At 38.7% G+C, this 27,155-nt stretch overlaps 1 protein-coding gene across 1 annotated transcript in view; it reads right to left on the bottom strand.

Annotated features, from left to right (window-relative positions):
• shtn2 (shootin 2) overlaps positions 1-27,155 on the bottom strand; it is a 101,476-nt gene that overhangs the window by 43,225 nt on the left and 31,096 nt on the right. The window contains exons 6-8 of the mRNA XM_039751953.1: positions 22,820-22,917; positions 22,555-22,636; positions 12,339-12,433 (exon numbers count right to left, since the gene is read on the bottom strand). Of these exons, the coding sequence (XP_039607887.1) occupies positions 12,339-12,433; positions 22,555-22,636; positions 22,820-22,917 (275 nt within the window). The remainder of the gene's footprint in view (positions 1-12,338; positions 12,434-22,554; positions 22,637-22,819; positions 22,918-27,155) is intronic.

Raw genomic sequence — 27,155 nt, 5'->3', positions numbered from 1 at the left:
TATCTATCTATCTATCTATCTATCTATCTATCTATCTATCTATCTATCTATCTATCTATCTATCTACAGTGGTGTGAAAAACTATTTGCCCCCTTCCTGATTTCTTATTCTTTTGCATGTTTGTCACACAAAATGTTTCTGATCATCAAACACATTTAACCATTAGTCAAATATAACACAAGTAAACACAAAATGCAGTTTTTAAATGATGGTTTTTATTATTTAGGAAGAAAAAAAATCCAAACCTACATGGCCCTGTGTGAAAAAGTAATTGCCCCCTGAACCTAATAACTGGTTGGGCCACCCTTAGCAGCAATAACTGCAATCAAGTGTTTGTGATAACTTGCAATGAGTCTTTTACAGCGCTCTGGAGGAATTTTGGCCCACTCATCTTTGCAGAATTGTTGTAATTCAGCTTTATTTGAGGGTTTTCTAGCATGAACCGCCTTTTTAAGGTCATGCCATAGCATCTCAATTGGATTCAGGTCAGGACTTTGACTAGGCCACTCCAAAGTCTTCATTTTGTTTTTCTTCAGCCATTCAGAGGTGGATTTGCTGGTGTGTTTTGGGTCATTGTCCTGTTGCAGCACCCAAGATCGCTTCAGCTTGAGTTGACGAACAGATGGCTGGACATTCTCCTTCAGGATTTTTTTGTAGACAGTAGAATTCATGGTTCCATCTATCACAGCAAGCCTTCCAGGTCCTGAAGCAGCAAAACAACCCCAGACCATCACACTACCACCACCATATTTTACTGTTGGTATGATGTTCTTTTCTGAAATGCTGTGTTCCTTTTACGCCAGATGTAACGGGACATTTGCCTTCCAAAAAGTTCAACTTTTGTCTCATCAGTCCACAAGGTATTTTCCCAAAAGTCTTGGCAATCATGGAGATGTTTCTTAGCAAAATTGAGACAAGCCCTAATGTTCTTTTTGCTTAACAGTGGTTTGCGCCTTGGATATCTGCCATGCAGGCCGTTTTTGCCCAGTCTCTGTCTTATGGTGGAGTCGTGAACACTGACCTTAATTGAGGCAAGTGAGGCCTGCAGTTCTTTAGACGTTGTCCTGGGGTCTTTTGTGACCTCTCGGATGAGTCGTCTCTGCGCTCTTGGGGTAATTTTGGTCGGCCGGCCACTCCTGGGAAGGTTCACCACTGTTCCATGTTTTTGCCATTTGTGGATAATGGCTCTCACTGTGGTTCGCTGGAGTCCCAAAGCTTTAGAAATGGCTTTATAACCTTTACCAGACTGATAGATCTCAATTACTTCTGTTCTCATTTGTTCCTGAATTTCTTTGGATCTTGGCATGATGTCTAGCTTTTGAGGTGCTTTTGGTCTACTTCTCTGTGTCAGGCAGCTCCTATTTAAGTGATTTCTTGATTGAAACAGGTGTGGCAGTAATCAGGCCTGGGGGTGGCTACGGAAATTGAACTCAGGTGTGATACACCACAGTTAGGTTATTTTTAACAAGGGGCAATTACTTTTTCACACAGGGCCATGTAGGTTTGGATTTTTTCTCCCTAAATAATAAAACCATCATTTAAAAACTGCATTTTGTGTTTACTTGTGTTATATTTGACTAATGGTTAAATGTGTTTGATGATCAGAAACATTTTGTGTGACAAACATGCAAAAGAATAAGAAATCAGGAAGGGGGCAAATAGTTTTTCACACCACTCTATCTATCTATCTATCTATCTATCTATCTATCTATCTATCTATCTATCTATCTATCTATCTATCTATCTATCTATCTATCTATCTATCTATCTATCTATCTATCTATCTATCATATAGTGCTTTATACTTCTATCTATCTATCTATCTATCTGTAATCTCAACTCCAGTAGGCCAGTTTGTATCTCCATGGTTTTTCCAGTAAGGTTTCCGTCTCTGTATCATTTTATCTTTTGCCTTACCCTTGGTTACTTACATACCCTTTACAAGCTAAACACATTGGTCACAGTTGGGATTGTCTGAACTGTATTTTTCTTTTCTTCCTTTCACCGTTTTTGTGTGCTTTTCATTTTGCTTTACGTCCTCTTCATTTTGTTCTATTGTGTGTGTGCATGTGTCACTAATGATTTTCACAGCATATTTAGATTTTATAGATAGAACATAAGATGTCCTATTAAACTGAAGCAAATTGTGTCTCTCGCCTTCATCGGTTAATGGAATGTGGGCTTCTCCATCTTTGTTAAATGTCACAGGCTACTTTGCACCTGAAGACAAATAAAAAGAAAATCAAACATGGAATATTTGTTGCCATAAAAAGGCTTTTTACTATTCTGTCACAGTGGTGTGAAAATCATGTCCCATGAGTAAGCCGGATGACCTCCAGGTCCTGTGAATAAGCTTTCTTTTATTTTTTTTTTTTCCAGATTCACTCACTGTTTCAGCGACACTAAGGAAATCATTAGCTGAAACATTTCATTCAATTGCTGCAGGAAAATAAAAGTTCTTGGTAGAATTGTGACTACGGGCTGGCTAGCTTGGTCACAGTGTGCCTTCTGAGAAGTGTGATTTCCTGCTGACTTCTTCTTTTTTTTGACTGTCTATTGTTGATGTGCTTAGGAACCATTTTGAATATTTCAGCCAAGGTCAAACAAAGAAGTTTCAGAAGACACTAGCCAGCGAAAAAGTCTTCCAAACAATAGTCTTTTGCTAATTTAAACAATGAATTTGCCTTTAACTATTTTCTCTTCCTCAATACAGAAAACATGCAAAATCCCCTGTAAGCTAGAAACTGGGGCGTTTTGTAAGCAAAAACTGCAAAATGTTTATTTAGGGTTGGGCTTTGGGCGCACATGTTTTACAGTTTGTAGATCTCCATGAAGCTTTTAAAGTACTATCCTTTAGTACTGCTGATGAACTAAATGCACCACAATCCATGCCTTGTTTATTTCTTCTCCTCCTTCAGTATGTACAGTATACTCTAAGGCAGCGCACCTTCAGCCACTGCCCTTATAATTATTTGCTTAATTAATACACAGTCAGTCAAAGTATTTAAGGAGAGCCTCTGTTTCAATGGTCACTTTGCTCTTCTTGTTGACTCAGTACTCCTGAGTTCCAATCATTTTCACCCTCATGTTTTCTATTTTTGTTGTTTCTGTTATCAGCCTTCTATTTGAATATGACTACAGCACTGGATTCTGAACTCCCTGATTTTGTTTTACATGTGTGTTCTTTCTTACAGATTTCTTTACAGATTCTGCTTACTTACATTGTACTTTTGATCACAGCTTCACGTCAAGCGGTCATAAGATTCACCCAGTAAGTTTCACTATTAATGACAGCCACATTCATTCCTTCAAACACTGCTGTGTCCTTTGCCCCTTTAAAATGCATGGCATTCAAGAAAGGGCTCGCTATAAAAAGCTAAAGTTGAGGTACAAACTCACAGGCATGTAGAACCAGGAGCAGTCTCACCAAATGAAGGAAATCAAAGTGTAGGCGATGGATCTTTTATAATGCCCATGACTACTTTCATCAAAATAATCTTATAATTTATGTTGACGTGCTGCTTGGAGTGAGTAGAGAGTTAAAGGGCAATCAATACACCTACAGATGCATAAGTGAGGTGTGTGCTTGTGGCTCCACAAACCAGCATGGCTTGTGTAGTATGACAGTATATGGCCACCAATTCAAATTACATCAAAACAATACATTGTGCAGGAGCAAAGCATGGTCCAAATGCCAAAGCTACAAAGTACCAAACTGAATGTGTCCCCTGACAGCATGTGCCTGGTCACATACATCATCAGTCCAATCCAATCCTTGTTAGCTGAAATGTTTGGTCCTCACTACCATAATTCTTTGTGAAAAGACCTTTAGAGAATCATACTTAGGGTCTTCTGAGGGTCCAGTGTTCTCCGCCATCACTAGAGCCACAATAAGAAAATGACAAACTTGTGTAATTTATTAAGAAAAAAACAAGTTTAATTAGTTTTTATGGTTTCCAGATTAAGAATAATAAAGTATTTGAATATAAGGAAATATTTTATTAGAACAAATCTACTAACTGCTAAATAAAAGGAAATATGTAAACTGTTAGAATTTATTGATATTGTCATATGGATGATGTAATAAGCTGTCAATGAGAAAGTGGCTGCTTTGGTAAAACAAAGTCATTATGAACTCTGTTGAAACGCAAAGGATATTGAATGGCCAGCACACATATCTTCCAAGAGAAAAAGGTTGTCTATTTACCCAATTGTCAATACAGTATTATAAATATATATATATTGCGAGATTTCTAAACTCTTTTTTCAAAATGAACGTAAGACCTTCAAAAGCTTCAAAAAGGGCAGACCAGGATCTTTAGTATCCTTCCCAGAAGCGGTACGCCTTAACCCAGCTATGCACTACATACTACCTTCTGTCTTCAACCGAAGCAAACCCAAAAAATGTGGAGGCCGCAAAAAAACTCAAAATGTTCAGAAATGTAACAAAAGCCCTACATAGGGAGAGATGGCCATAAACCATCAGCTTCTATTAAAAGGGGCAAACAAAGAATCTTTATAAACTACCAGGGGGCTTTGTCTCCTGCTCGCTTCGCTCTCCAACCCCCATGCTTGCACTATACAGTACGCTAGGCCCTTTGCAGTTCTGCCGCTCGCATATGGGGATGCAGATGTACAATTTACTAACTATTTTACATCACACTGAGTAATTAACCATATTAAAAAGTATTAAAACGTAATAATTTGAATTTAAATTATGTTTCAAGTTGCGTTAGAGTTATTCGTTGCGTAATATGATTTTGTTCTGTTTGGCTTTGAAATTAACATGCAAGTTTTACTGTAAAACAATTTTTTGAATAAAATTTTCATCAATATCGCATTGAATTGTGATTCTGTGTTTGGACTTTCATCGTGACAATGCCATGTATAACTACATGTGATTGAATTTTGTTTCTTTTACTCTATTAAATAAAACGACTTTTTCAAATGTTTGGCTCTGAGATTTGTAAATTGTCTTAGCAAAAGCTATTCTAATGGGAAACTGTTAACCTTTTAATACGAATGGCATACCAAGATCTCCTTTGTTGTCTAATGTTATCCCCTGGAGATGTACTACATTACCTTTCTAGGATACAGCCTTCTTTCTACAGTAATTCATGTGGAGGAAGACTGGATGGTGTTAATGCTTGTAGATATTCTTCAGAATATTGTAAGTTGATGTTTTCATCTTCGGCACGATCACTACCAACTGTTTCAGCATAGTCTATTGATACGCATTTAACAAATTTGCCATGTAATCAATTGTTATTTTTGACATTAATTCGTTTGACTTCCTTGTTTCTCTGTGCTTGGTACTCATTTTTACTGTTGATAACTCTTTGTGATGAATTTCTTCAACACTATTTGGGCATAATACGTCTTCTTTAATTGGGAACTTAAAGTGAGGAAAACGTAAAAATTTATAAGAGCTAAGAAAGCAAGAACTGCGTCTGTCAAAAGCATTCACACGAATGAGAGGTGAGAGTACTGTGTGCATGTTTTTCTAGAGGAGGGCGTGACTTGAAAAACATCTCATGGCCAAAGTCTCGACTCGCAGGACTTAAAAAATCTTCCAAAAAGTCTCCTCTCATCGCAGGATTATTTTATTATAATAGAGAAATCTATTTATTTGTCAAAAATAGAAAAATGCAGGGACACGCTCTAACAAGCAAAAATGGACCAAAAGGGGTTGCCTAAAACGGTAATCAGTAGCAAATAAATCCAATAACACAATCCAGAATTCAGAATCTTTAAAACAGAGCAAGAAAGTAACAAAAAACATCAAATCCAATGAAATTAGCAATAGTCACAGACTTCCACTTATATAGCTGGGGGGCTCAGGAGTCATGATGTGAAGTGGCCCCGCCTCCCAGGGCTCTACCCAAAATATACAAGAAAAATAAGCACATTTAATAAGACAGTACATAATAACTAGATTACAATTGAAACCAACAAAAATAACAAAAATACATGAAAAGTATAACTCAAAAATTAACATAAAATAAACATACAGTCATACTGATACATAACGTCATGTTCTACTAATAAAGCTTTAAGTTCTATCAATAAAATTTTAAAATATATTTTTGTAATCTGAACTCACTGACTTGTTTTGGAATTCACTAGCGCATAATTGTAAAGGAGGCGGCGCGGTGGCGCAGTGGTAGCGCTGCTGCCTCGCAGTTCGGAGACCCGGGTTCGCTTCCCGGGTCCTCCCTGCGTGGAGTTTGCATGTTCTCCCCGTGTCTGCGTGGGTTTCCTCCCACAATCCAAAGACATGCAGCCAGGATTGGTTCCTGTGTTGGCTGGGATTGGCTCCAGCAGACCCCCGTGACCCTGTATTCGGATTCAGTGGGTTAGAAAATGGATGGATGGATAATTGTAAAGGATTATTAAGGATTATTGTGAGCAAGATGGAGAAAGCAGAAGATCAAAAGGCTGAGAGAATAAGTCAGGAACAAGCCAGCGGCCATAACCAAGAAGTCAATAAGTTGAGGTGAACAAAACTAAAGGCACAAGAACAAATACAAAGTATGTGAGAGAAACACAGAAGTCAAGGCCAGAGAAACCTAATGGTTGGGCCTACTTGGTAAATAAGCCAATTAACAGTAAAAGGCTTGTCATAAGGACTACCCACTGAGGGATACAGAGCATGCCATGCATTGCCATTTTACACTCAAATCACAGATGACATCACAGATTTGAATCCCACATAATAAGAATGGGAATATGACAATGTGCAACCAAATGACATGGCATAAATAATATAAATAAAGACAGCATCCTCATTTAAAACCTTGCAAAATTAGAACTATGGGAAAAACTAACTAAATCTCCATGTAAAGGAAAAAAACCAAACACTACAAAAACACATGTACGATAGGGACCAATATAACAATAAGAAAGTCACTCCAGGTACTGCAGAAACTCAAAGGAACTACACCTTAATAACTTAAAGAGTCTGGTAAGAGAACACACCACAGGAGTAGAACATTCATCCAAAGTAATGTCTTTAAACTTTTGTTAAACTGGAACCGGGTTAAAAGGTGTTGCTGCTGTAAAGTATTGGTCATCACAGTCCACACACTTCATTTAGGGTCTCAGTAGGGAATACTCTAACTTTTCTCTTTTTGTTTACTGTTGTTTTTCTTGTTGTCATTTTAGTACATTTTTGAATTTTTACTGTTACAATAAATTTTTATTGTCATTTTTATAATTCTGCTATATTGTTGAGGGCAATGGCAGTCTTTGCTAACCAAAAAGTATCAGCATTGTCAGAAATGCGTCAGCACAAGCTGATAGAAATGATGGCAGAGCATATAAGCTCGTCTGTACTTTTGATCAATGAAGGTATGAACCATAATAGTGCTAAACTATAGATGCACAAATTTTTTTTTAAAAGTAACTTGATTTGAGTTTTGGATATGATTTCTGATTAATGTTTTGGGAGTTGTGTTAGTAAAAAAAAAAAAAACACAGATTGACTGATTTTATTATGACAGGCTCTGGAGACTAGGAACAACGTTTTGGTTTAAGTGAATGGTTCTTGTAATTAACAGTTTTCTACCTTCTGAATGACTGTTTTTTCTAATTCCTAGAACATCCATACTTTATATTTGTATCTCAGTTTCCTCAAAAGCTGTTAAGAAAACAAAAAAAACAATGCATTCAGCATATAGGAGGAGCAACGGCTACCTCTACTAGTTACATATTTCAGGTTCAAAGTCACATTTGCCATGGATCTGCTGCCCAATCTGGTTGTCTTTCTCTACTAGCTCCATTGTAACTAGCATTTTGACTTCATGCTGTTGCACACATTTAGGTCCTTGCAACAAATGAGTAACTCCAAACCAACACCAACAAAAATTTAAACATGAAATTGTCCAAAGTCTCAGTCAACGTAAAATGGTTTGAAATGAATATGTTTTAGTATTATTAAATTTCCCGCTTACTTGTGAAAATTTTTAAATCTCATGACAACCTTGACACTGAAGCATTTCATGATTTAGAGGGTTGAAGATGTACAGATAAGGGCACAACTGTTGATTAACCTACCGTACAAATCACAAACTTTGCCGTTCTGGTCCACCATCTCTATTAAGGAGAGGTTTTAGGTTTCATTTGAAGGCAGAAATTAAATATAACAAAGGCTTTTGCAGGGTAGATTCTGACATGACTGGCTTAGCCAAATATTCAAATTATTCCTTAAAATTTTCTCCACTTATCTCCTAATACTTCAAAATGGATTCATTAACCTCAGTGAATTTTCCAGGGGAGAGACTGTGATGCTGAGAAAAAACACAAAAATATCAAAGGTAAATATCAATAAATTGGCTGGCATAGTTGTATAGCACATGCATGAAACTGAAGTGCAGGACGTCCATGAGTGATGTCTTCCTAAGTGTCCAGTATGGTGTGTTTCACTGGACATGTGGATTAAAGCAAAAGATGTTCTGGTATGGATGGTATACCATCATGGACCTCAGTTATTTCTTTTTATTAATGTAATGGTCCAGCTATTCCCCTGCTTTGGTTTTTTTGAAGCCTTTTCCCTGAAAGTATTATTGAGAGATGGTCCGTCACGTCACCATTAGATTGCTGATTGTAAGTAGATTTGGTGATTTCTTAAGATGCCAAGTTATTCATAGCAAAAGAAAAGAAACTCGCATGGTGTCATCTACATGGGCTAACTCAGATGTATGTGTAACACCAACAACCTGTAATGGTCCTGCTGAAACAGGTCAGGTTTTGAGTCACCTCATAGCACATCTTTGGACTATGAAAGTAAACTGAAGTGCCAGAAGGAAACTGATTCATACAAGGGGAGAACACAGAAGACTCAAAAAGAATCACATCATACCAATCATGACTTGATGAACTGAATGGTCTCCCCTCATTTGTTCTCGTGTTTCTTTATGATGGAGTCTGTGCTGTGAGGCTGCTACATCACAATGTTTCCTTTATTCATTTCCATGTTTTCTTTTCTTTTTTAATTTTTGATTGTGTACCTAACATAATGATTAGTTCCTTTTATTATATACAGGACTTACTTAAATCAGTTTAAGGTCATGGAAAGCATGAACCTACTACTGGAGCACAAAGTGCAAAGTGCAGACCGGCCCTGGATGGGACTACTTCTCATTAGGTAATATTTGTGATTACCTTCTATGCTGAAAGGCAATATATAAAATAAAGACTTACTGATGATCCTTTTGAAGATAAATTATTGCACAGGTTTGAAGTTTACAGTCTTTCTACCCCCAAAAATGGATTATAACTTAATTAGGTAGTCTTCAAATTTGACACTAATGTGCTATTAATCAAGAAATAAACAAGGATCCTGAGGCTTTCTGATTGGGGCTAAACTCCAGGTGGTAATGGTACTTTAAAACCAAATAAAACTCCTCCTTTTTTTTAAACGGAGTCTCACCCGAAGTCCTTTTAACCCGCTTGACCTGCAGGAGTACCCCTCTGCACAAACCTGGTCGGCTGGGTGAATCCTGTTGTGCCGTCGGCACTGTACCGCAGACAAAGGGTTCTGTCAGGCCAGACAAAGCGGGGAGCTCCGCAGAGAGTGTTAATGGAGTGTTCCAAAGCACTGGAGTGCCTCTGCTGTCACGATGGGGTGACGGCCTGAAGAAAAACTGTTGTTTTGCGCCTTAATTAAAGAGTAGGTCCCAGCCAGCTCTCAATGGGGCTTTGTTTATGTGTTTAATGGGTAAATGCAATTCTTTACACATCAGCTGTCAAAACAGAAGTTTATTTAACAGCAGTTTCTTTACTAACACCTTTTCGGCCTGTTATATTAGCACAATATTGTTAATTAATTCCCAGTCTCTGTGAATAGCCTCACGGACTGCAGAAAAGGCAGGGAGGCCTCAGTAAAGGAGACCACAGCTTGCCCTTGTGCATTCAGGCAATATGGAAGCCCACCAATACGGCAGGCATCTCCACAAAGTCTAAATTGAAGTAATTATAAGCCTTTTCATACATAGTTGTTGCGCTTGGGTCTGAAAAAGTCTTTGTGCTATCTGCAGCCTAATCTTCATTAAACATCCATATTGCTCTCTATTAGGAGACAGATATTCACAGAAATATTTATAGCTTTTGACTATTGTGAATTCTAATAAATAATAGTGATACAAGTTAGTTTTTAAATAAACTCACTCTTCTTTCATATTTGTCTGTTCTGTATTTATGCAGAAATAAACATTTTTATATATGTTCATCCTTCAAATGTGAAAATCCACTATTTTCTATTATAGCTTATTTTGGCTGCGGCAGATCAATAGTGGACACAAAACCCGTCCAGAATGCCAGTGCATCACAGCCCAGACTCGTTTAGTGCAGGCCTGTGTCCTAGAGAAGACCAACATGGATCTGGAGAATATGATCCAAATCCATAAACAGAACACAGCTCTCCAGAGCAGTAAATCACTTGAACCCAGTACAGTTTACTTATAACACCAATTATTAAATAACAGTCATTTTAGAAAACTTTATATACTGTATTACTCAGCAGCACGGTGGCGCAGTGGTAGCACTGCTGCCTCGCAGTACGAAGACCTGGTTGTCACTAGTGTGTGCTTGGTATGTGTGTGTGTGTATGTGTGTGTGCCCTGTGGTGGGCTGGCACCCTGCCCAGGGATTTGTTCCTGCCTTGCACCCTGTGTCTGCTGGGATTGACTCCAGCAGACCCCTGTGACCCTGTGTTAGGATATAGTGGGTTGATAACGGATGAATGGATTATACTGTATATTACTAAGAACAGGGCAAAGAACTGATTTATGGGACTAAATTGGGCTTCATTTATGTAACGTTTAGCAACACATGCAGCTATGTCTTGTGGAACTGAACAATACAACTAAACATTTTGCAACTGAACATCCATGAAAGAAATAGACCATGCCATTTATGGAACAATTGGTAACTGGTGTCTCTGAATGCCCCATATATGTGCTGACAGACAAACACTTTCTTTGGTGCTTCAATGGAGAACCTTAGTTGTGATACACTGACCATGTTGTTGGCATTTGTAAACTGCCCAGTTGTGAGTGTTTTTATTATTGTCAGCATAGCCTGCGAGATGTTTGGATTGGCAGAACAGCAGCCACCCAAGAATTAAGGTGGGCCTAACTGGTGGGAGGCAAGAATCACCCAGTTGACACAAGAGCTGAGATCACTTAAGCAGCAGTATTAGGAGGTAAGGGAGGAGGAGGAGGATAAGGCAGCATTAGTAGACTTCAGAAAGACTGTGAAGAAAAAGCTCATTACCATCAGGGGAGCTTAGTGGCACAAGGTGAGGTAGTGGGTTCAAAAGTGCACTGCCTTTATAGTAAACCCTTTTGGGGTTATTAAAAATTTGCTTGGGCAGAAACGAAGACGCCACCTATCATGCTCTAAAGTGGAGGTGGACAAGCTCAGCGACAGTAAGAGAGAAAAGGAGCTGGGTCACTACAGAGAGCTAATATCCCCACCTCAACCTGTCCACGAATTCATTAATAAGGAACCAGCCTTAAAGGATGTTGTTAAAGATGCTAGAACAAGCTCAGCGCCAGGTCCTAGTGGAGCACCATACATCATCTAGAAGAGGTGTCTCAGGCTCATACTACCACTGTGGAGAATTATCAGGATAGTTTGGAGGAGGGGGAAGGTAGCCCAGCAGTTGAGGTTTGCTGAGGGTGTCTGGATATCAAAGGAGGAGAATTCAGTGGAAAGGGAGCAGTTCAGGATGATCACACTCGGAAAGTGTGTGGAAATGCTTCTGTTTCTCTTTCTGTCCACCTCATCCTCTAACTATGAGATGTTTCTACCTCTGTGGAATTGAAGTGTAAGTAAATAAGACAGCATTGTCATAATGTTGTGTTTGTTCTCAGATAGTTATTCAGTGATATGATTGATGGGATCCATTTCATTAACAAAATCCTCTCTTACTTTAATTTTCAGCATTCTAGCCAGAGTGCTAAGTTCCATCAATGTAAGATGTTTGAGTGTAATGAGTGATTGTCCAAAAATTATTAGTTTGGGAATCTAATTACATTGCATGTTTGCCTCACCCTCCTAGCTATTAGCTAAGGTCCTATTCTGTAGCTTACAAAATGTCATTTGCAAATGAATTCATCCCAGCTGGTTCTATATGCTTGAGGATGGCCTCTGATGACATGACAGAGACCCCAGTGCATCCATGAGACCGCTACATTCCTTACAATCTCAGCCAACAAGGCCCTTTGTTAAAAATTCAAAAAAAACAAGTGATATGTTAAACTTTCATTTAGCGTCCACTAATCAGTATTTCTCAAGAGGATATCTGAGTTGGATGGTTTCATTTTAGCACTCACCTTATGAGCGAAGACCTCAGCTTCTTGACGTAGACTACGCTCCAGCTCAAGTTTCTCAGATACTTCTGAATACTCTAGTGATACCATCTCAGATACTGTAAAAGAGAAGGTGCAGATGGTCACTCTACTGATAATATTACATCTGAGGTGGCATAGGACCAGAACAAGGAGCTCAACAGTGATAGATCTGCCTGGCCGGTCAATGTTCTGTATAAGAGGCTCTCCATTTAGTATGAGATCAATCAGCAAATTTCAGAAGAGTCTAAATCAGAAGTGTTGTGGAGTCATCTGCTTGTTAGAGCCCCACTTGTTTTGTTTTCTGTTTTTACTTTAACAATGCCATGTTTGATTTGACAGAGTTGGTAAAACTTCAAGGGTAGTGTAAAATATGGCTTCACTTGAGATCAGCTTGTTGTGACTGCGAGAGGAGTATTGTACTTCGTTCAGAAGGGTCAAGGGGCATGATAGAGCGGCCAAGACATTAGCGTGGGGTAGCAACACACTACATTTACTCCACTACTTGTAATGTTTACTTGACAAATTGTACTATCAATGATACTTTTTAAAAATTTGTAAGCAAAAAATATATAGTACTTTGTTACATTTCTGTCCACTTCATTGCCATTTACATTAACATTTGAATTTAGTCAGTCAGTCATTATCCAGCCCGCTATATCCTAACACAGGGTCATGGGGGTCTGCTGGAGCCAATCACAGCCAGCACTGGGCGTAAGGCAGGAACAAACCTGCGCAGGGCACCCACACACCAAGCACAATTTCGGATCGCCAATGCACCTAACCTGCATGTCTTTGGTCTGTGGGAGGAAACCGGAGCCCCAGGAGGAAACCCATGAAGTCACGGAGAGAACATGTTAACTCTACACAGGACCCGGGAAGCAAACCCAGGTCTCCTAACTGCGAGGCAGCAGTGCTCCCCACTGCGCCACCGTGCCACCACAACACCTTTAATGTTTTAATTTTCTGAAGTCCTTTCCACAATGGATAACTAGCAACAGCTTACTGTCAGCTGGCTTATTCTTTGGCTTTCATTTCATTTTTCATGTATCACTCACAGTTTTAAATAATTCTATTAAGGGAAAATGGGATTAATGAGACACCTTTAAACATTTCATGCCTCAAAGGCAAACTTACAGCATTTCAAACAACAGCTGCTATTTAAATTTCAGGTTGTTATACATCTATTGAAATTAAACCATCTGATTTATTTAATACTATTTTATTTAGAAGTATACTCATATATAACCCTTCAAACGTTAAAGTTGACCCAATGGCACGGTTTGTGTCAGTATAAGGATAACTTGAGCATGGGAATGGGGGAAGTTGAGTCCTGTCTGGGCAAATAGTGCCACAGTTAAATTCCTAAATAAAGAACTAAATAAATTTACACCATTTTCTGAATCAATATATTTGATTTATTTTAATAATGTAACAGATCTTATACTTGTGTCTGGGCATCAAGATAAAGCTGTGTGTCTGTGCGCGTTTCTGTGTGTCTGTATGTGTGTGTTTGTGTGTGTCTGTGTGTGCCTGTGTGTGCCTGTGTGTGTGTGTGTGTGTGTGTGTGTGTGTGTGTGTGTGTGTGTGATAAACCAGTCACAGCCTAGTGTGGACAAAGCAAGTTAAATCTCTAAGTAAGATTTTGCATGTAAGGATGCTTTGGTCTGTAATTATGTCATCTATTTATATGTTTAAAAAAGATCTAACCTTTTTGTTTTGTTATTTTTCAGATCCATTTTTTGGAATAAAGCTGCCATTCCTGTTTGCTAATTTCAAACGCAAGCTCTTGGCATTTCACAGGTTTTAGTCCATAAAACTGGTCAGCAAGTCTCATTATGTCGTTATTAGTGATGAGTGAAACAATTTGTGTAAAGCTCAATTCAGAGTGAAAGTCTGTGTTTCACTTTACAAAATAAATTGCCTTCCTCTTCCAGTGAAATTCATGCCATTCACACAAGAAGAAAGGTGTTTAGTTTCTGTCAGGTTGATTTTTCATGAATTAATTCCACATTTGTCTTCCTGTCATATAGTATTTAAATAAAAAAGGAGTGTGCAATTCCTCCGCTTGGTAAAATGAAGGTGTTTGGATGGGTTTGCGGCAGCGACTTTGTTTGTTATGAGTTTTACTGTGGAGACAACCCGGTAATTCCTTGTTTTCCATCAAAAACAAAAAAGAAAAACTTTTAAAACCTCATCTCTAGTGAGTTTTACAATTTCACAATTGAAGAATTGCCAGTGAAATTAATTTTAGGGTGAGTTTTGTGAAATTCTAATCAAAACTTGCCTATTCCACTAATCACTAACAGCAATGGCACGATGAACCTTCGCTAATCTTTCATAACCTGTTCTGAGCACAACGTCTTGGTCGGTTTTCTGTTTGTATCTCTTCAATGTCGTTTTGTCATTCAATGTCAACTTCTGTTCCGTTATGACAGATCAAATTGAGTTCCCCTTCTGATACCACTCTTGCTGGTCTAATTAGATCTTCCAAGAGGGCAGACAGGTAATGCATAGTTACACAAATAATAAAAATGAATGACAATTTTTACAGAAACAATAGCAATAATTAAAAAAAATGAAAAACGAAGACAGAAAAGAAATTTGAACATAAGGCTAGGGAAGAAACCCTGGCTTAAACATAAGAAGGTTGTAATCAGATCACTAAGATCACATTCCAAAGTGGTCAGAAATGGATCGTGACCACGCTTAACATAAGTAAAAACTGCAAATGCTCCTTCTAACTGTACACAACAGCCACATAAACTCAATATATTGTGGTGGATGGCCGGGATGCCCCTTTGATACTGGATCTAGGGGAGCAGCTATGGGATGCACACTACATCCCCTGGAAATTTGGTGGCAGCTCCCCTGGGTTGCATCAGAGCCACAATGATGGAACACTGGAGCTCATTCCTGTTGGGCTCCATGGCCACCGCCAGGGGGAGCTGTATGGCTTAACAAGAGCTTGTGGGCTGGACTGCAGCCACACCCGGAAGTGCAGCCTGAATAGGTCAACGGGCACCTGGAGCATTTCCGGGGGTGCTATAAAAGGAGCCTGCAGCCACTACTCGAGGCGCCAGAGTTGGGAGGAGGAGGAGAGTAGTAGTAGTAGTAGTAGTAGTAGTAGTGGTGATGGTGGAGGTTGGAAGGAGGAAGAAGAAGAAGAAGAAGAAGAGTGTGGTTTGGGATGACTTGCTTTGTATGCTGTTTTGGGACTCTGTTGGGCCTGTGGGACATGGGGAAGATGACTGAAGAAAAATAAAGTTCTTTTTGTTTATTTTACATGTGCATCCATTGTCAGTCTGTCTCAGGTCAATGCCTATATATCGCCTTTGCTACTCTATCTATCTATCTATCTATCTATCTATCTATCTATCTATCTATCTATCTATCTATCTATCTATCTATCTAATGCAGATGACACCAGAAAGCTGACACGTTTTTGTCAATCACACCCTTAAGAGGCAATATTTATTATTTACTAAGACATCCCTAAATTAAACAACATTTAATGCCTAGAACAATATTGAAAGTTTTAGAAATTTGTATTTACTTTGAATAACTAGGGTTTCCTCCCACAGTCCAAAGACATGCAGGTTAGGTGCAATGGCTATTCTAAATGGTCTATGGTGTGTGCGGTGGGCTGGCGCCCTGCCCTGGGTTTGTTTCCTGCTTTGCACCCTGTGTTGGCTGGGATTGGCTCCAGCAGACCCCCGTAACCCTGTAGTTAGGATATAGCGGGTTGGATAATGGATGGATGAATAACTGGGCTTCCAATATAATTTCTTATCAACACGATTCTAATGCAAGTTTCAGTCCTTGCCAAAATAAGCCTGGTCAGCTTTCCTAAGCATCCTCCAATGTCTACTGTAAAAATGATATGTTGTAGCTGAGATAAAGATAAAAGTAGCATCTCCAAGCTATAGGAAAAGAGTGTGCCTCTAGAAAATTTGACATATCCATAGGAATCTATCTATCTATCTATCTTGTGGTACCAAAGAATCACAGTATTTTACATGTTGGTCATACATACAACTAAGATTTTCACTGTACTCTCTACTCACGGCTCTACTACTAATACTACTACCTATAGTACTGCTGCTCTTACTACTACATGTGTTGATTTGAATTTCGTGCATTGTAGGTAGCAGCACATCTCTATCTGGACATGAGGCAGATAATAGAGTTGTATTTCATTGCCGGCTGTAAATGTAATCCGGATGAAATCCACATACTAAATGCATATTAATGCTATTGCTTATACTGTATGAGACAATTTAGATTCAGTCCTCAAGGAACATTTCTCACTGTGATAAAAAAAATATTTAGAAATTGAACTTGACATTTGAATTGTGGTACATAGGTATGTGACTCCAGCTGGTTTTAAATATTCTCAATGCTTTAAGATTTTTTCTTCGCTTCATTTTCCCATTTGAATGTGAAATGAAGCTTCTGTTCTTGACATCACATTTAAAATATTTGAATGCTGCAGCTTCTTGTTTTGTGTCTAGGTGAATTTTATAAAGTGCTCCAATTTTCTGGTAGCCTGCAGCTAAATTATTTTCCCTCACACTTCTTTTGCAGCAATTAGCCTAAATGTGTGGATGACCTATGGATCTTCCTGCAAGCTGTTAGCGGCCTACAGAAAACAAATGATCTCAATTCCCTTCTTTGCCGACAACAGAGACCAGGTAGGACATGGCACATTAAATAACATGGCCACTGACTTACACTTTATGTCAGCTGCCAACTTAAATAAATTAACACTCGGAGATATGAACCTTTCTGAAAATCCAGGCTGAAGTCTGACAGATATAGTAACAAGTCTAAAACAAGCTATCTGAAATCACAAAAAAAAATCTTGGCCTTATAAATCCAAAAAAGGAATATTATTGTAATCCTGTAAATGCAATTAATAAACCTTTCTTCATTGTTATTCATTAGACCACCCATTGGTGGTAATGAGGGGGGAACAGCTGCCTCTATATACAGTATTGTCATCTTAAATTTTAAAAAGAAAAGCCCATTCAGCCTAATAAAGTCAATCCTATCCTAACGTCACTCTAATGATGTTAAGATGAAAAGGTTTTTAAGATGCAGCTGTTAGTCAGTAGATTGATTCTGCTTGTTTATAGTTTTCCACACTTTTATAAATATATTTTAAATTTACTCCTAACCACTTGTGGTCAGGCCATTGGGTCATCACTGGTGATATGACTTACTAGATGATGAAAATCAATAAATGAACAAAAAATAAGCAAGAGTCAGTAAACAGGCCCAGGTCAGAAAACTGAGAAGTAAACCGAGAGATCATTTGCCAAAGCACATTAATATGTAAATCAAACTTGTGGTCAACAAACAAAGCCTAACATACGGAGCTCATAGTAAAAAAAATTAAATTAATTTATGAGGAATGTTTTAAACAAGAAAAATTCCAAAACTAGGCCTCCAGCTTTTCTTCATTGCTATCTTGTGTGGAAAGAGGGTGATGACATCATGATCATGGGAGTGGCAATGAAGCCAGACAATATGGCAGGGGTCCTGAATCATCTTACAAATTTATGGTTCTCAAACATGAAAAGACTCATATAAATAGTGTTAAACTTAAATCTTTTAAATAATAAGAAGACATCCAAGGCTAGCATCCTCAAAACTGTGATTTGTATCAATTGGAAAGCTTATGTTAAAGAGGAGATGTACTTAAGATGGACCATCAACTTTCATAACTTTAAATGTGTTTGTCATCTTATCTAAATCTGTGTGTGGTTTGGTTGATAAGACCGTTGTCCTTCCATCTTTATCATAGATCTTATCCAGCAGTGACAAAATAGGAAGTCTAGCGGCATAAAGTGCTCTGTAATCATGTCATCATGGGTATCTCTAATTCTGTTATGTTATCTTTGCTATATGGTGACCATCAGCCTCACATAGTATTCACTGTGATATATAAAACCTAAAAAACAGAACGTAAAAGAAAGAAACTGGAGGAACAACAGGAGGTCCAAGCTGGGCAATTGTGGTAGAAGGGCAATGGTAAGAGAGATGACCAAGAACACAATGGTTATTCTAGCTGAGCCCCAGAGAATCTGTGTGGAGATTGGAGAAACTTACAGAAGGATAACATTTGCTGCATCACTACACTGATATGGGCTTTATGACAGAGTGGCCAGATAGAAGCCTGTCTTAACTAAAAGACACATGAAAGCCCACTTGGCATTTGCAAAATGGCACCTAAAGACCACTCAGACTGTGAGGAACAAGGTTCTCTGGTCTGATGAAACCAAGATTAGCGCCATTTCTGGAGGAAACAAGGTGCCACTCATCACCTGTGGAATACCATCCAAATGGTGAAGCATGGGGGTGGCAGCATCATACTGTGGGATTATTTATCATCTGCAGGTACTGAGAGACTCAACAGAGTAGAGGGAAAGCTGAATAAATCAAAGTACTGAGGTTTCCGTAATGAAAACTTGATCCACGATGCTCTTTACTTCTGATCGGTCCTAAGGCTTACCTTCCATCAAGACAACGATCCTAAGTTCAAAGCAAAGACAGCACAGGAGTGGTTTAGGGAAATCTTAGGGAATGTCATTGAATTGCCCAGCCAGCACTCAGACTTGAAACCAGTCAAGCATCTCTAGAGAAACCTGAAAATAGCTGTCCATTAGTGATCTCCAACCAACATGATAGAGCTTGAGAAGATCTGCAGAGAAGAATGGCAGAAAATCCACAAATCCAGGTGTGTGAAGCTTGTCGAGTCAGACCCAAGAAGACTTCAGGCTGGAATTACTGCCAAAGGAGCTTTAACTAATTAATGAGCAAAGGGTCTGGATACTTGTGTCAATGGGATATTTTAACTGATTATTTGTAATACGAGGGACGTTCAAAAAGTTGGTGAAGGCAGAAGGAGTAGTAATTGGGCATTAAAAAGTTGGTATGATGCTGGGAAAATTGCATTGTAAACAAAGGTGACTAAGTAGGAAAGTGATGTAATTTGTTTTTGAAATTAATAGATAGAGTTAAAAAAGTGTGGAACCTTTTTGAACATCCCTCTGACATTTGCAAAAAAATTTTAAATCCTGTTTTCGCTTTGTCTTTCTGGGGTATTAAGCGTTGCTTGATGAGGAAGACAATTAATTTAAATGATTTTAGCACAAGGCTGCAACATAGAAAAAGTGGAAAAACATTTTCTGAATCCACTATAACATTTTCAAATTTGCTTTAGATAGTAAGACTTTAGGGACTTTCAAAACTCGACTTGATGTTTTTTTGGAAGAAATAAGTGAATAGGACTGGCGAGCTTTGTTGGGCTGAATGGCCTGTTCTCGTCTAGAGTGTTCTTATGTTCGAATCCCAGGCAATCACTGTATCTTCTGAAATGTTCTACGCTTGCTGACCAGTTTTACACATTGGTAGCCAGCTGTCCCAAAAGGCAGCCTTAAATAGGACATTCAGGATAGCATCGGGCGTGCCATCACCTACTAAAATAAACTCTGCTTAGTCTTAGTCTGCCCTGAATAAAGAAGCCAAACTAATTATTGGTTACTGATTTGAATTACTGTTCTCCTCTACATAGAAACCTGGATTCCCTGCTGTTATGACCTGAAAAATCTGAAGAGACTCAATGGGCACTACCTCTGGAAGATTTGCTATATCAGCTTGGACGATCAGAGCTGAAATTTTGGCATCCTCACTAAGGCTTACTTTTTCAAACGGATTCTTATTACATAAATAATAATCCAACCATAACATGAAGAACAACAATAATGATAATAATAATCCTCAAAGTGGCGTATCATTGAAGACACATCCATCCATCCATTATCAAACCATATCCTAACTACAGGGTCACGGGGGTCTGCATAGAAGACACAGACATGGCAAAGTAAAATTAAACGATCAAAATGGAAACAGAACTACAACTCTTGAATGCATTGCTAAAGGCTGATTTAATTCATTAATTAATCATTTGCCAAATGGGCTTCCATTAACACTTGTGTTAAAACTTGGCAAATATCGTTCTCCGTTGCTCACCACCATCTATGTAATTTGCTCTTGGCATGCTAAATGAAGTTCTCAATAGTCCGTCTCTCTCTGGAAAAAAAAGTTGTGTATTGATTTGATAGTTATATTCCATTTGCATATGTGAGGATGCAGTAAATAGGGATTATGGATAATTTCTTAAAAAAAATCATTATAAATCAATTTAATTGAATTTTGTGATTAAATTAAGTTTGTCAATTTGTTTAATTAATTTAAATGAAATGTATATGTTTATAAAGCTCTCTTGGTAAAAATATAACTGGACTATCAGCAACAACAGGAGGTACCTTGTTTGGTAGGTGGTTTAAATAGAGATGTACAAGACTTTTGTAGGTTAATTGATTATCTGATTATGCAAAATTTTTTTTAAAGAAACTAGGGGGCTCCGCCCCCTGCTTGCTTTGCTCGTCCACCTCCGGGTTTTGTTTACTGGATATGCAATTATAAAAGATTGTTAGCTTCATGGGAATTGTTACATATGCATTATTTTCACTTTTATTTTGAAACTTTTGTAAAAACAATACTTTATTTCCAGCCCCGGGCGTGGTTGCAACGTATAACGCTGCTCACATTGTGAAGGGGGTGCAGCTGAACGAGTGCTAAGGAGTTGCCATTGGATCATCTGCTATCTTTCTGCTGCTGGTGAGCTGCCCGCTCTGCTTGTCTCGCTACCCGATCATTTCAAAGCCTGTACAGCAGCTGCCCTTTTACCATTTCACATTTCTGTCGCTTGCGTTGTGAAGGAGGTGGGGTGGGGGGTGAGGTTAGTTTGGTTGAACGCACTCTAAGGAGAAGCATTCTGATCATCTGCAGGCTTTTTGCTGCTGGCGGGCTGCCTGTTTTGCTTGTCTCTTGTCATTGTTTTAAGAGCTGGGAGCACATGAAGCGTGTCCGCCAACAGCAATCAAACAACTGTTAGGTTAGATGTCCATGGACTTGTTTTAAATGATGGCTCACTGCTTTGTTTCGCGTGACGTTGTAAACATAATACTTGTCCTTTATTTCTGGCCCCGGGCATGGTTAAATCTCTTTCTCAGGATGTATAATACTGCTCGCGTTGTCAGGAAGAGGGGGGATTGCCAGGTGAACGCAAGCTAAGGAGGTGCCGTCACGCTGCTATCAGTCTTCCATGCTGTACTCCGCCCTCCCTCAATCGGACCTAACAGTCACTTAAAACAAAAAAGGTTTCAGCCTGGCTGGGATGCTACAATACTTTCGAATTTTACTGCTTTCATATTCTGTACCTTTCTCTATCATGTGTATCGCACCATCGTTTGTTTGAGCCTTTCGAATTCCACTGCTTTCATAATCTGCCTTTTTTTTCTCTCCAACGCTTTTGGGTCTCTTTTCTCCGTGCTGCTCTTTCTTCTTCTTTCGTTGATGTTTCATCTAGAACAGATTGTCCTTATACGCTCTATATGTGCTGAGAGCATAGGATCTGAGAACTTCCGAGAAGATCACGTATCATTGCACTGCTTTTCCTTTACAGGATTTTTTTTTATAATAGGGAGACATTAAATACAATTAAAAAATCAAATAAATAAATAAAGCCTACTAATACAGTACAATTCCTATATGCTTTCTGAAATGTCACCCCAGGAGAATTCGAAGAGAGTTTTGTAAACAGACATTGCTATAGTAATCAAATGTCCCCCTCAACATTTTCAAGTTTTAAATTTGATCTTTTGTATCCAAACTCTCTATATTTCACTCTCCATAGTCCTGGCTCTCCTCTCGTGTTCCCTGGATTCTCTGCACAGGTCTGTAAGTGATGATTCCATGCAAAGCAAAGGGGATGACAAGGTGCCATTTGCAACTTTGCCAGGGTAATGGACTCAGTGGCTCAGTGTAATTTTCAGTCTTAAATGCTGACAACAATTGTATAGGATTTTCAGTTTTTGTGTAGTCACCCCTACCTCCATGAGATTATCAAGGGGATGTCCTATCCCATGAAGCTCCAGTGACTATGGTTTACCTGATGTGTGCTTATGTCGCATGAACGTCTCACTGATTTGTTTGTTTTTATTTTGTTACCTTGTATGATTCTGCTTTCCAGTTATTTCCAGCCCTATCTGCTCTCCTCCTCTCGTCTTAGTCATAAATATTTTTGTTAAGCATACTGTATGCTCAGAGGCTGGCTTACTGTCATACGTACCTCGACTCAGCCTCTTCATTACTCTGTTGTCTCTGCCAATGGTCTTCATCATGCGTTCCTTATCTTGTCTGGATTCTTCTAGCTGTTAGACAAATGTTTTTTTAAGCATTTAACATTTTTATCTTCTATTCAAAGATATCCATCCATCCATCCATTATCCAACTCGCTGAATCCGAACAAAAAGAAAGTCCATTTTTTACACACCACCTTTCATTTCATGCTCTTAAAATTAATAACACACATTCAGATTTTCCTTGTGACGCACCTCCATTTCCAGACTTTCCATCCTACTTTTGAGATCTGTCACCAGACTGGAAAGATCCCTCTTGTCTGTTAGCAGTTTTTCAACCTGTTCCTGAAGGTCTAAATAAAAGACATGTAACTGATTTTTGTGTGGATTTGTGAGAGCTGCAAATTGTATAGAAATATCAGCATTGTACAGAAGTGTCACCCTAATGTTCACACATAACAATTTGACTGTTACTGTTTACCGTAGGTTGGCTCATTCAAGGCACAGATTGCTGAAGTCAAGCAAGGACACAGATTATTCATAAAGAGAAATTTAGTTTAAATAATACTAAAAAGAATGACATCAAACATACATTAGAAATTATACAAATGGATAAACACACACACATATATATATACTAGGGGCTTACCCTCAGTGAGGGCAATTGGCTTCACCCTTTCTGGTCTCTAGGTCATAAAAGCCAACTGTCAGGAAGGAGATGTCACTTCATGACCGAAGTACCAGCAAGAAGCTACTTCTATTTTGAGTCTATCAAGCATTTATTTTTCTTTTCCTTTAAAGTAAACAGGGAGAGCCAGGTTGGTACTCCAAAATGTATTTTTGTCAAACCTGTCCTTCTCTGAATTGACCTCTATATACAGTATACTATGTATACATGTAGCTGGAATTTTTTTTTATTATTATAATTCTTAAGCTTTCAGTTGATACCAGGAATCATCATCAGAGGAAAATGATTAGATGTACAGGAACCCAAAGCAATATATAACAAATAAGAAGGGGAGGATAGGTGGATGTGGTGGTGGGGGGGATTGATAAGGTGGGGTTCGGAGGGTATTGGTCACAAAGCCTTCTTCATTATTTTGACCCTGTGTTAGGATATAGCGGGTTGGATAATGGATGGATGGATGGATGTTTTTCTTTTTAAGCCTGCATAGGCTTGGTTCATGTCTAAATGTCTGTTAATGGCATTTTCATTGGATAGCCATGTTTCAGCCAGTTCTCTGGCGCTTTTAGTATTAGCCTTGAATTTTACTTGCATTGTGTCCCATTTAAATGTGGGTCTGGTTAAACTTATATGAGTGTAAATCAGTGACTGTGGATCCTTTCTTCTGACTGAATTGTGATGTTCCTTTATATGTGTAGCAAGTGTTTTTGATGTATATTGCTGGACACGCATTACATAGTATGCTGTAAACTACGTTCCATGTCTCTGCTGCTGATTCCTTGCTTTTAGCATTGAAAAGGGCTGTGTGCAATGTGCCTTAGGCTTATGTGCTATGATGCTTTATCTGGATAAGATATGTCCAGTACCTTCTGATACCCCGTGATGACAAGGAAGTGTGTGCCAAATGGGATGGGGGGGTCAGGTTAGAGAGGACTGTTTGCTAGGATTACATTGTCTGATGAATATCTTTGGGTAGCCATTTGATGTGAACAGTTGGTAAAGATAGCACCTTTCATTCTTTTTAGTCTCCTTAGTATTACAATGAGTATCAACTGTTCTGAACACAGTCTTAGCACAACTCCATGTATACGATGAGGGGTGATCGCTAGCAAAGTGTAATATTTTGTCTACATAGCATTCCTTACGATACACACCTGTAATCCGAGTGTCGTCGTTACCTCTTTCAATAGATATGTCCACGAAATTGATGAGTCCATTTATTTTTCTTTTTCAATAGTAAACTGGATTGTAGGGCATATTGCACTGATGCGATTATGAAAATCATTCAGCTGGTCATTTTTTAATATGACAATTGTGTTCTCAATGTAGTGTATCCAAAGTTTTGGTTTGTACTAAGTCACAATTTCAAATCGATGCATTACCAGTTAACGCCCTGAGTCCTGATAACGGTGATCCCATTGGAATGCCTTCTTTTTGTTTGTAGTATTTCCCAATAAAATGAAATTGAATTTTCTGGCAAAGTGAAACTAGATGCAGTATATCGTTTGTGGCCAGCTTCATTCATGTTGTTTGGGTGGGATCATTATTTAGCTTTATTTGTAGAGTTTCTGTGGCCAGATGAATTGGAATCATGATGTACAGTGACACAATATCAGACGAGACTATGATTTCATCCTCAATAATGGATACATTTTTCAGATGCTGTAATGCCATCTCAGTGCTATTGAGAGAATATTCTGAACCATACGTTAAATATTTGAGCATATGAACAAGTCCTTTAGATAAGTTACAAGTTGGAACACCCTTTATGCTAACAACCGGTCTGATTTTCTCTTCTGAACAGAGGTATTTTATGTATTTTTGGGAGTGCCATAGAATTCAGGGCAGCTCGCAACACTGGATTTCATCCTGTGATATTCCTGTGAGTTTAACAAGCATATTCAGAGTGGTGTTAACTATATTAAAGGTGGTTTTAGATGGGGCGCTATTTAGTTGTTCATAAGTGGTGGTGTCAGAGAGCATTTCTTCTATTGCTGTGACATAATGTTCTTTGTCTAATACAACTGTCGTGCCTCCTTTGTCGACTTGTGTGATAACAATGCTGTTATCCTTTTGAAGCGATCTTAACGCCTTCTGTTCTTTTAAAGAAATTTGTACCGTCAGATGTCTTACATGTCACTGGCTGGCCACGACATGCCTTGTTTCTTGTGTATTGTCTGCTGGTATTTTTTCGGTTTGTATGATGTGTTCCAGGGAGCCTAGGAAGTTCATATTGGATGCGTCTTTGTGGTTGAACTTTAAACTTATGGCAAGAACATTTTGTTCCGTGGTGGACAGCTGTCTTCTAGAGAAGTTGTATACTCTGGATTGTGGTTCATTAGTATTTATACTCCCAGTGAGTTTATTCCATTTTTTTGTTAAGTGTATTCTGTTTAGATTTACAGCTTTTGTGAGCTGTGTCCTGGATGTGATTAGCCCATTCATATGTAACCATATATCCACATGTTGAGAGAAATCTGTTATTTCAGATTTGTACATAGTTTGTGGTGTGTTTCAGTGATTAGTTTATATAGAACATGTTTTGTTGTTTTGTGAATTGTTGAATGATGTATGCCATCTTCGGAGTGTTTGTTGGTGGTTTAAAATGTAGGCATCTTTGAGTTACATCATATCTGATGCAACTATGGAGGAAGAACAGTTTTTCATAGCTGTGAGCTTCTCAGATAGCCGAAGTTTCCCATCGTCTACGAACCCCACCTCATTAATCCTCAACCACCCCACACATTCACCTATTCTCTCCTCCTTATTTGCTATTTGGGTTTCTGTAAGTTTAATAATGTTCCTCTGATGATGATTCTTGGTAAGAATCGAAAGCTTAAGAATAAAAAACTATTTTAAGGTATGTGATTCATTTGCTCCCTTATCACAAACCTTTGCCTCCATATATATATATATATATATATATATATATATATATATATATATATATATATATATATATATATGTGTGTGTGTGTGTCTGTAAAATCCATTGTGAGATTTTTGACCACTTTTGAGACCCTCCCCAACAGCATCTGTCAAGGGTTGCTTGTCTGTTGCTGAGGCAACCACAGGTTCACACCACCACTGAGGTAAGTTTACAGCTTCCTTGCATAACACATCTGCTGTCACTTGATGGTTGACGTGAGAAACATTCTAACCAACCAATGACCTGGCCCAATTACTGCTTGTTTGCTGTGTCTGTGTGCATTGAAGTGGTAGCTCCCGTTTGAATAAATACCTTGACTGTTCCTGTTTTGAGGGGAATAAAGTTGTTTTTGTTGGTTTTTTTTTAAGCGTTTGGACATAGTGTCTTCTCTCAGGTGAAAGACAGTGACTCATGCGTCACACAATATATGAATCCATCTTCCTAACCCACTTATCCAGGTCATGGTTGTGGGGAAGTTTGAGCCCATCCCATCAACCACTGGGAACAAGGCAGAAGCCCATCACTGGATGAACACAAGACCTCTGAAAATGCCCTATGGTACCTGGCAGCGAGACATTAGCAACAGCTCCTTTAAGTCCTGTAAGATGTGAGATGGGGCCTCCATGAATCTGACTTGTTTTTCCAGCACATTCCACAGATGCTTGATCAGACTGAGATCTGGTGAATTTTGAGGCCAAGTCAACACCGTGAACTCTTCTTGTCATGTTTCTCAAGCCATTCCTGACTATTTTCTGCTGTGTGGCAAAGTGCGTTATTCTGCTAAAAGAGACCACTTCCATCAGGGAATACCACCATGAAGGGGCGCAAGTGGTCTGCAATAATCTTTAAGTAGGTGGTATGTGTCAAAGTAACATCATATGAATGCCAGGGCCCAAGCTTTCCCAGCAGAAAATTGTACAGGGCATCACTCTGCCTTTGCCAGCTTGCCTTCTTCCCATAGTGCTTTGTGCTGCCAT

The sequence above is a fragment of the Polypterus senegalus genome, chromosome 4 (assembly GCF_016835505.1).
Source record: "Polypterus senegalus isolate Bchr_013 chromosome 4, ASM1683550v1, whole genome shotgun sequence".
Classification (NCBI taxonomy): Eukaryota; Metazoa; Chordata; class Cladistia; order Polypteriformes; family Polypteridae; genus Polypterus; species Polypterus senegalus.
The sequence above is the reverse complement of the archived record's forward strand: the minus strand, read 5'-3'. Positions and strand labels throughout refer to the sequence as shown.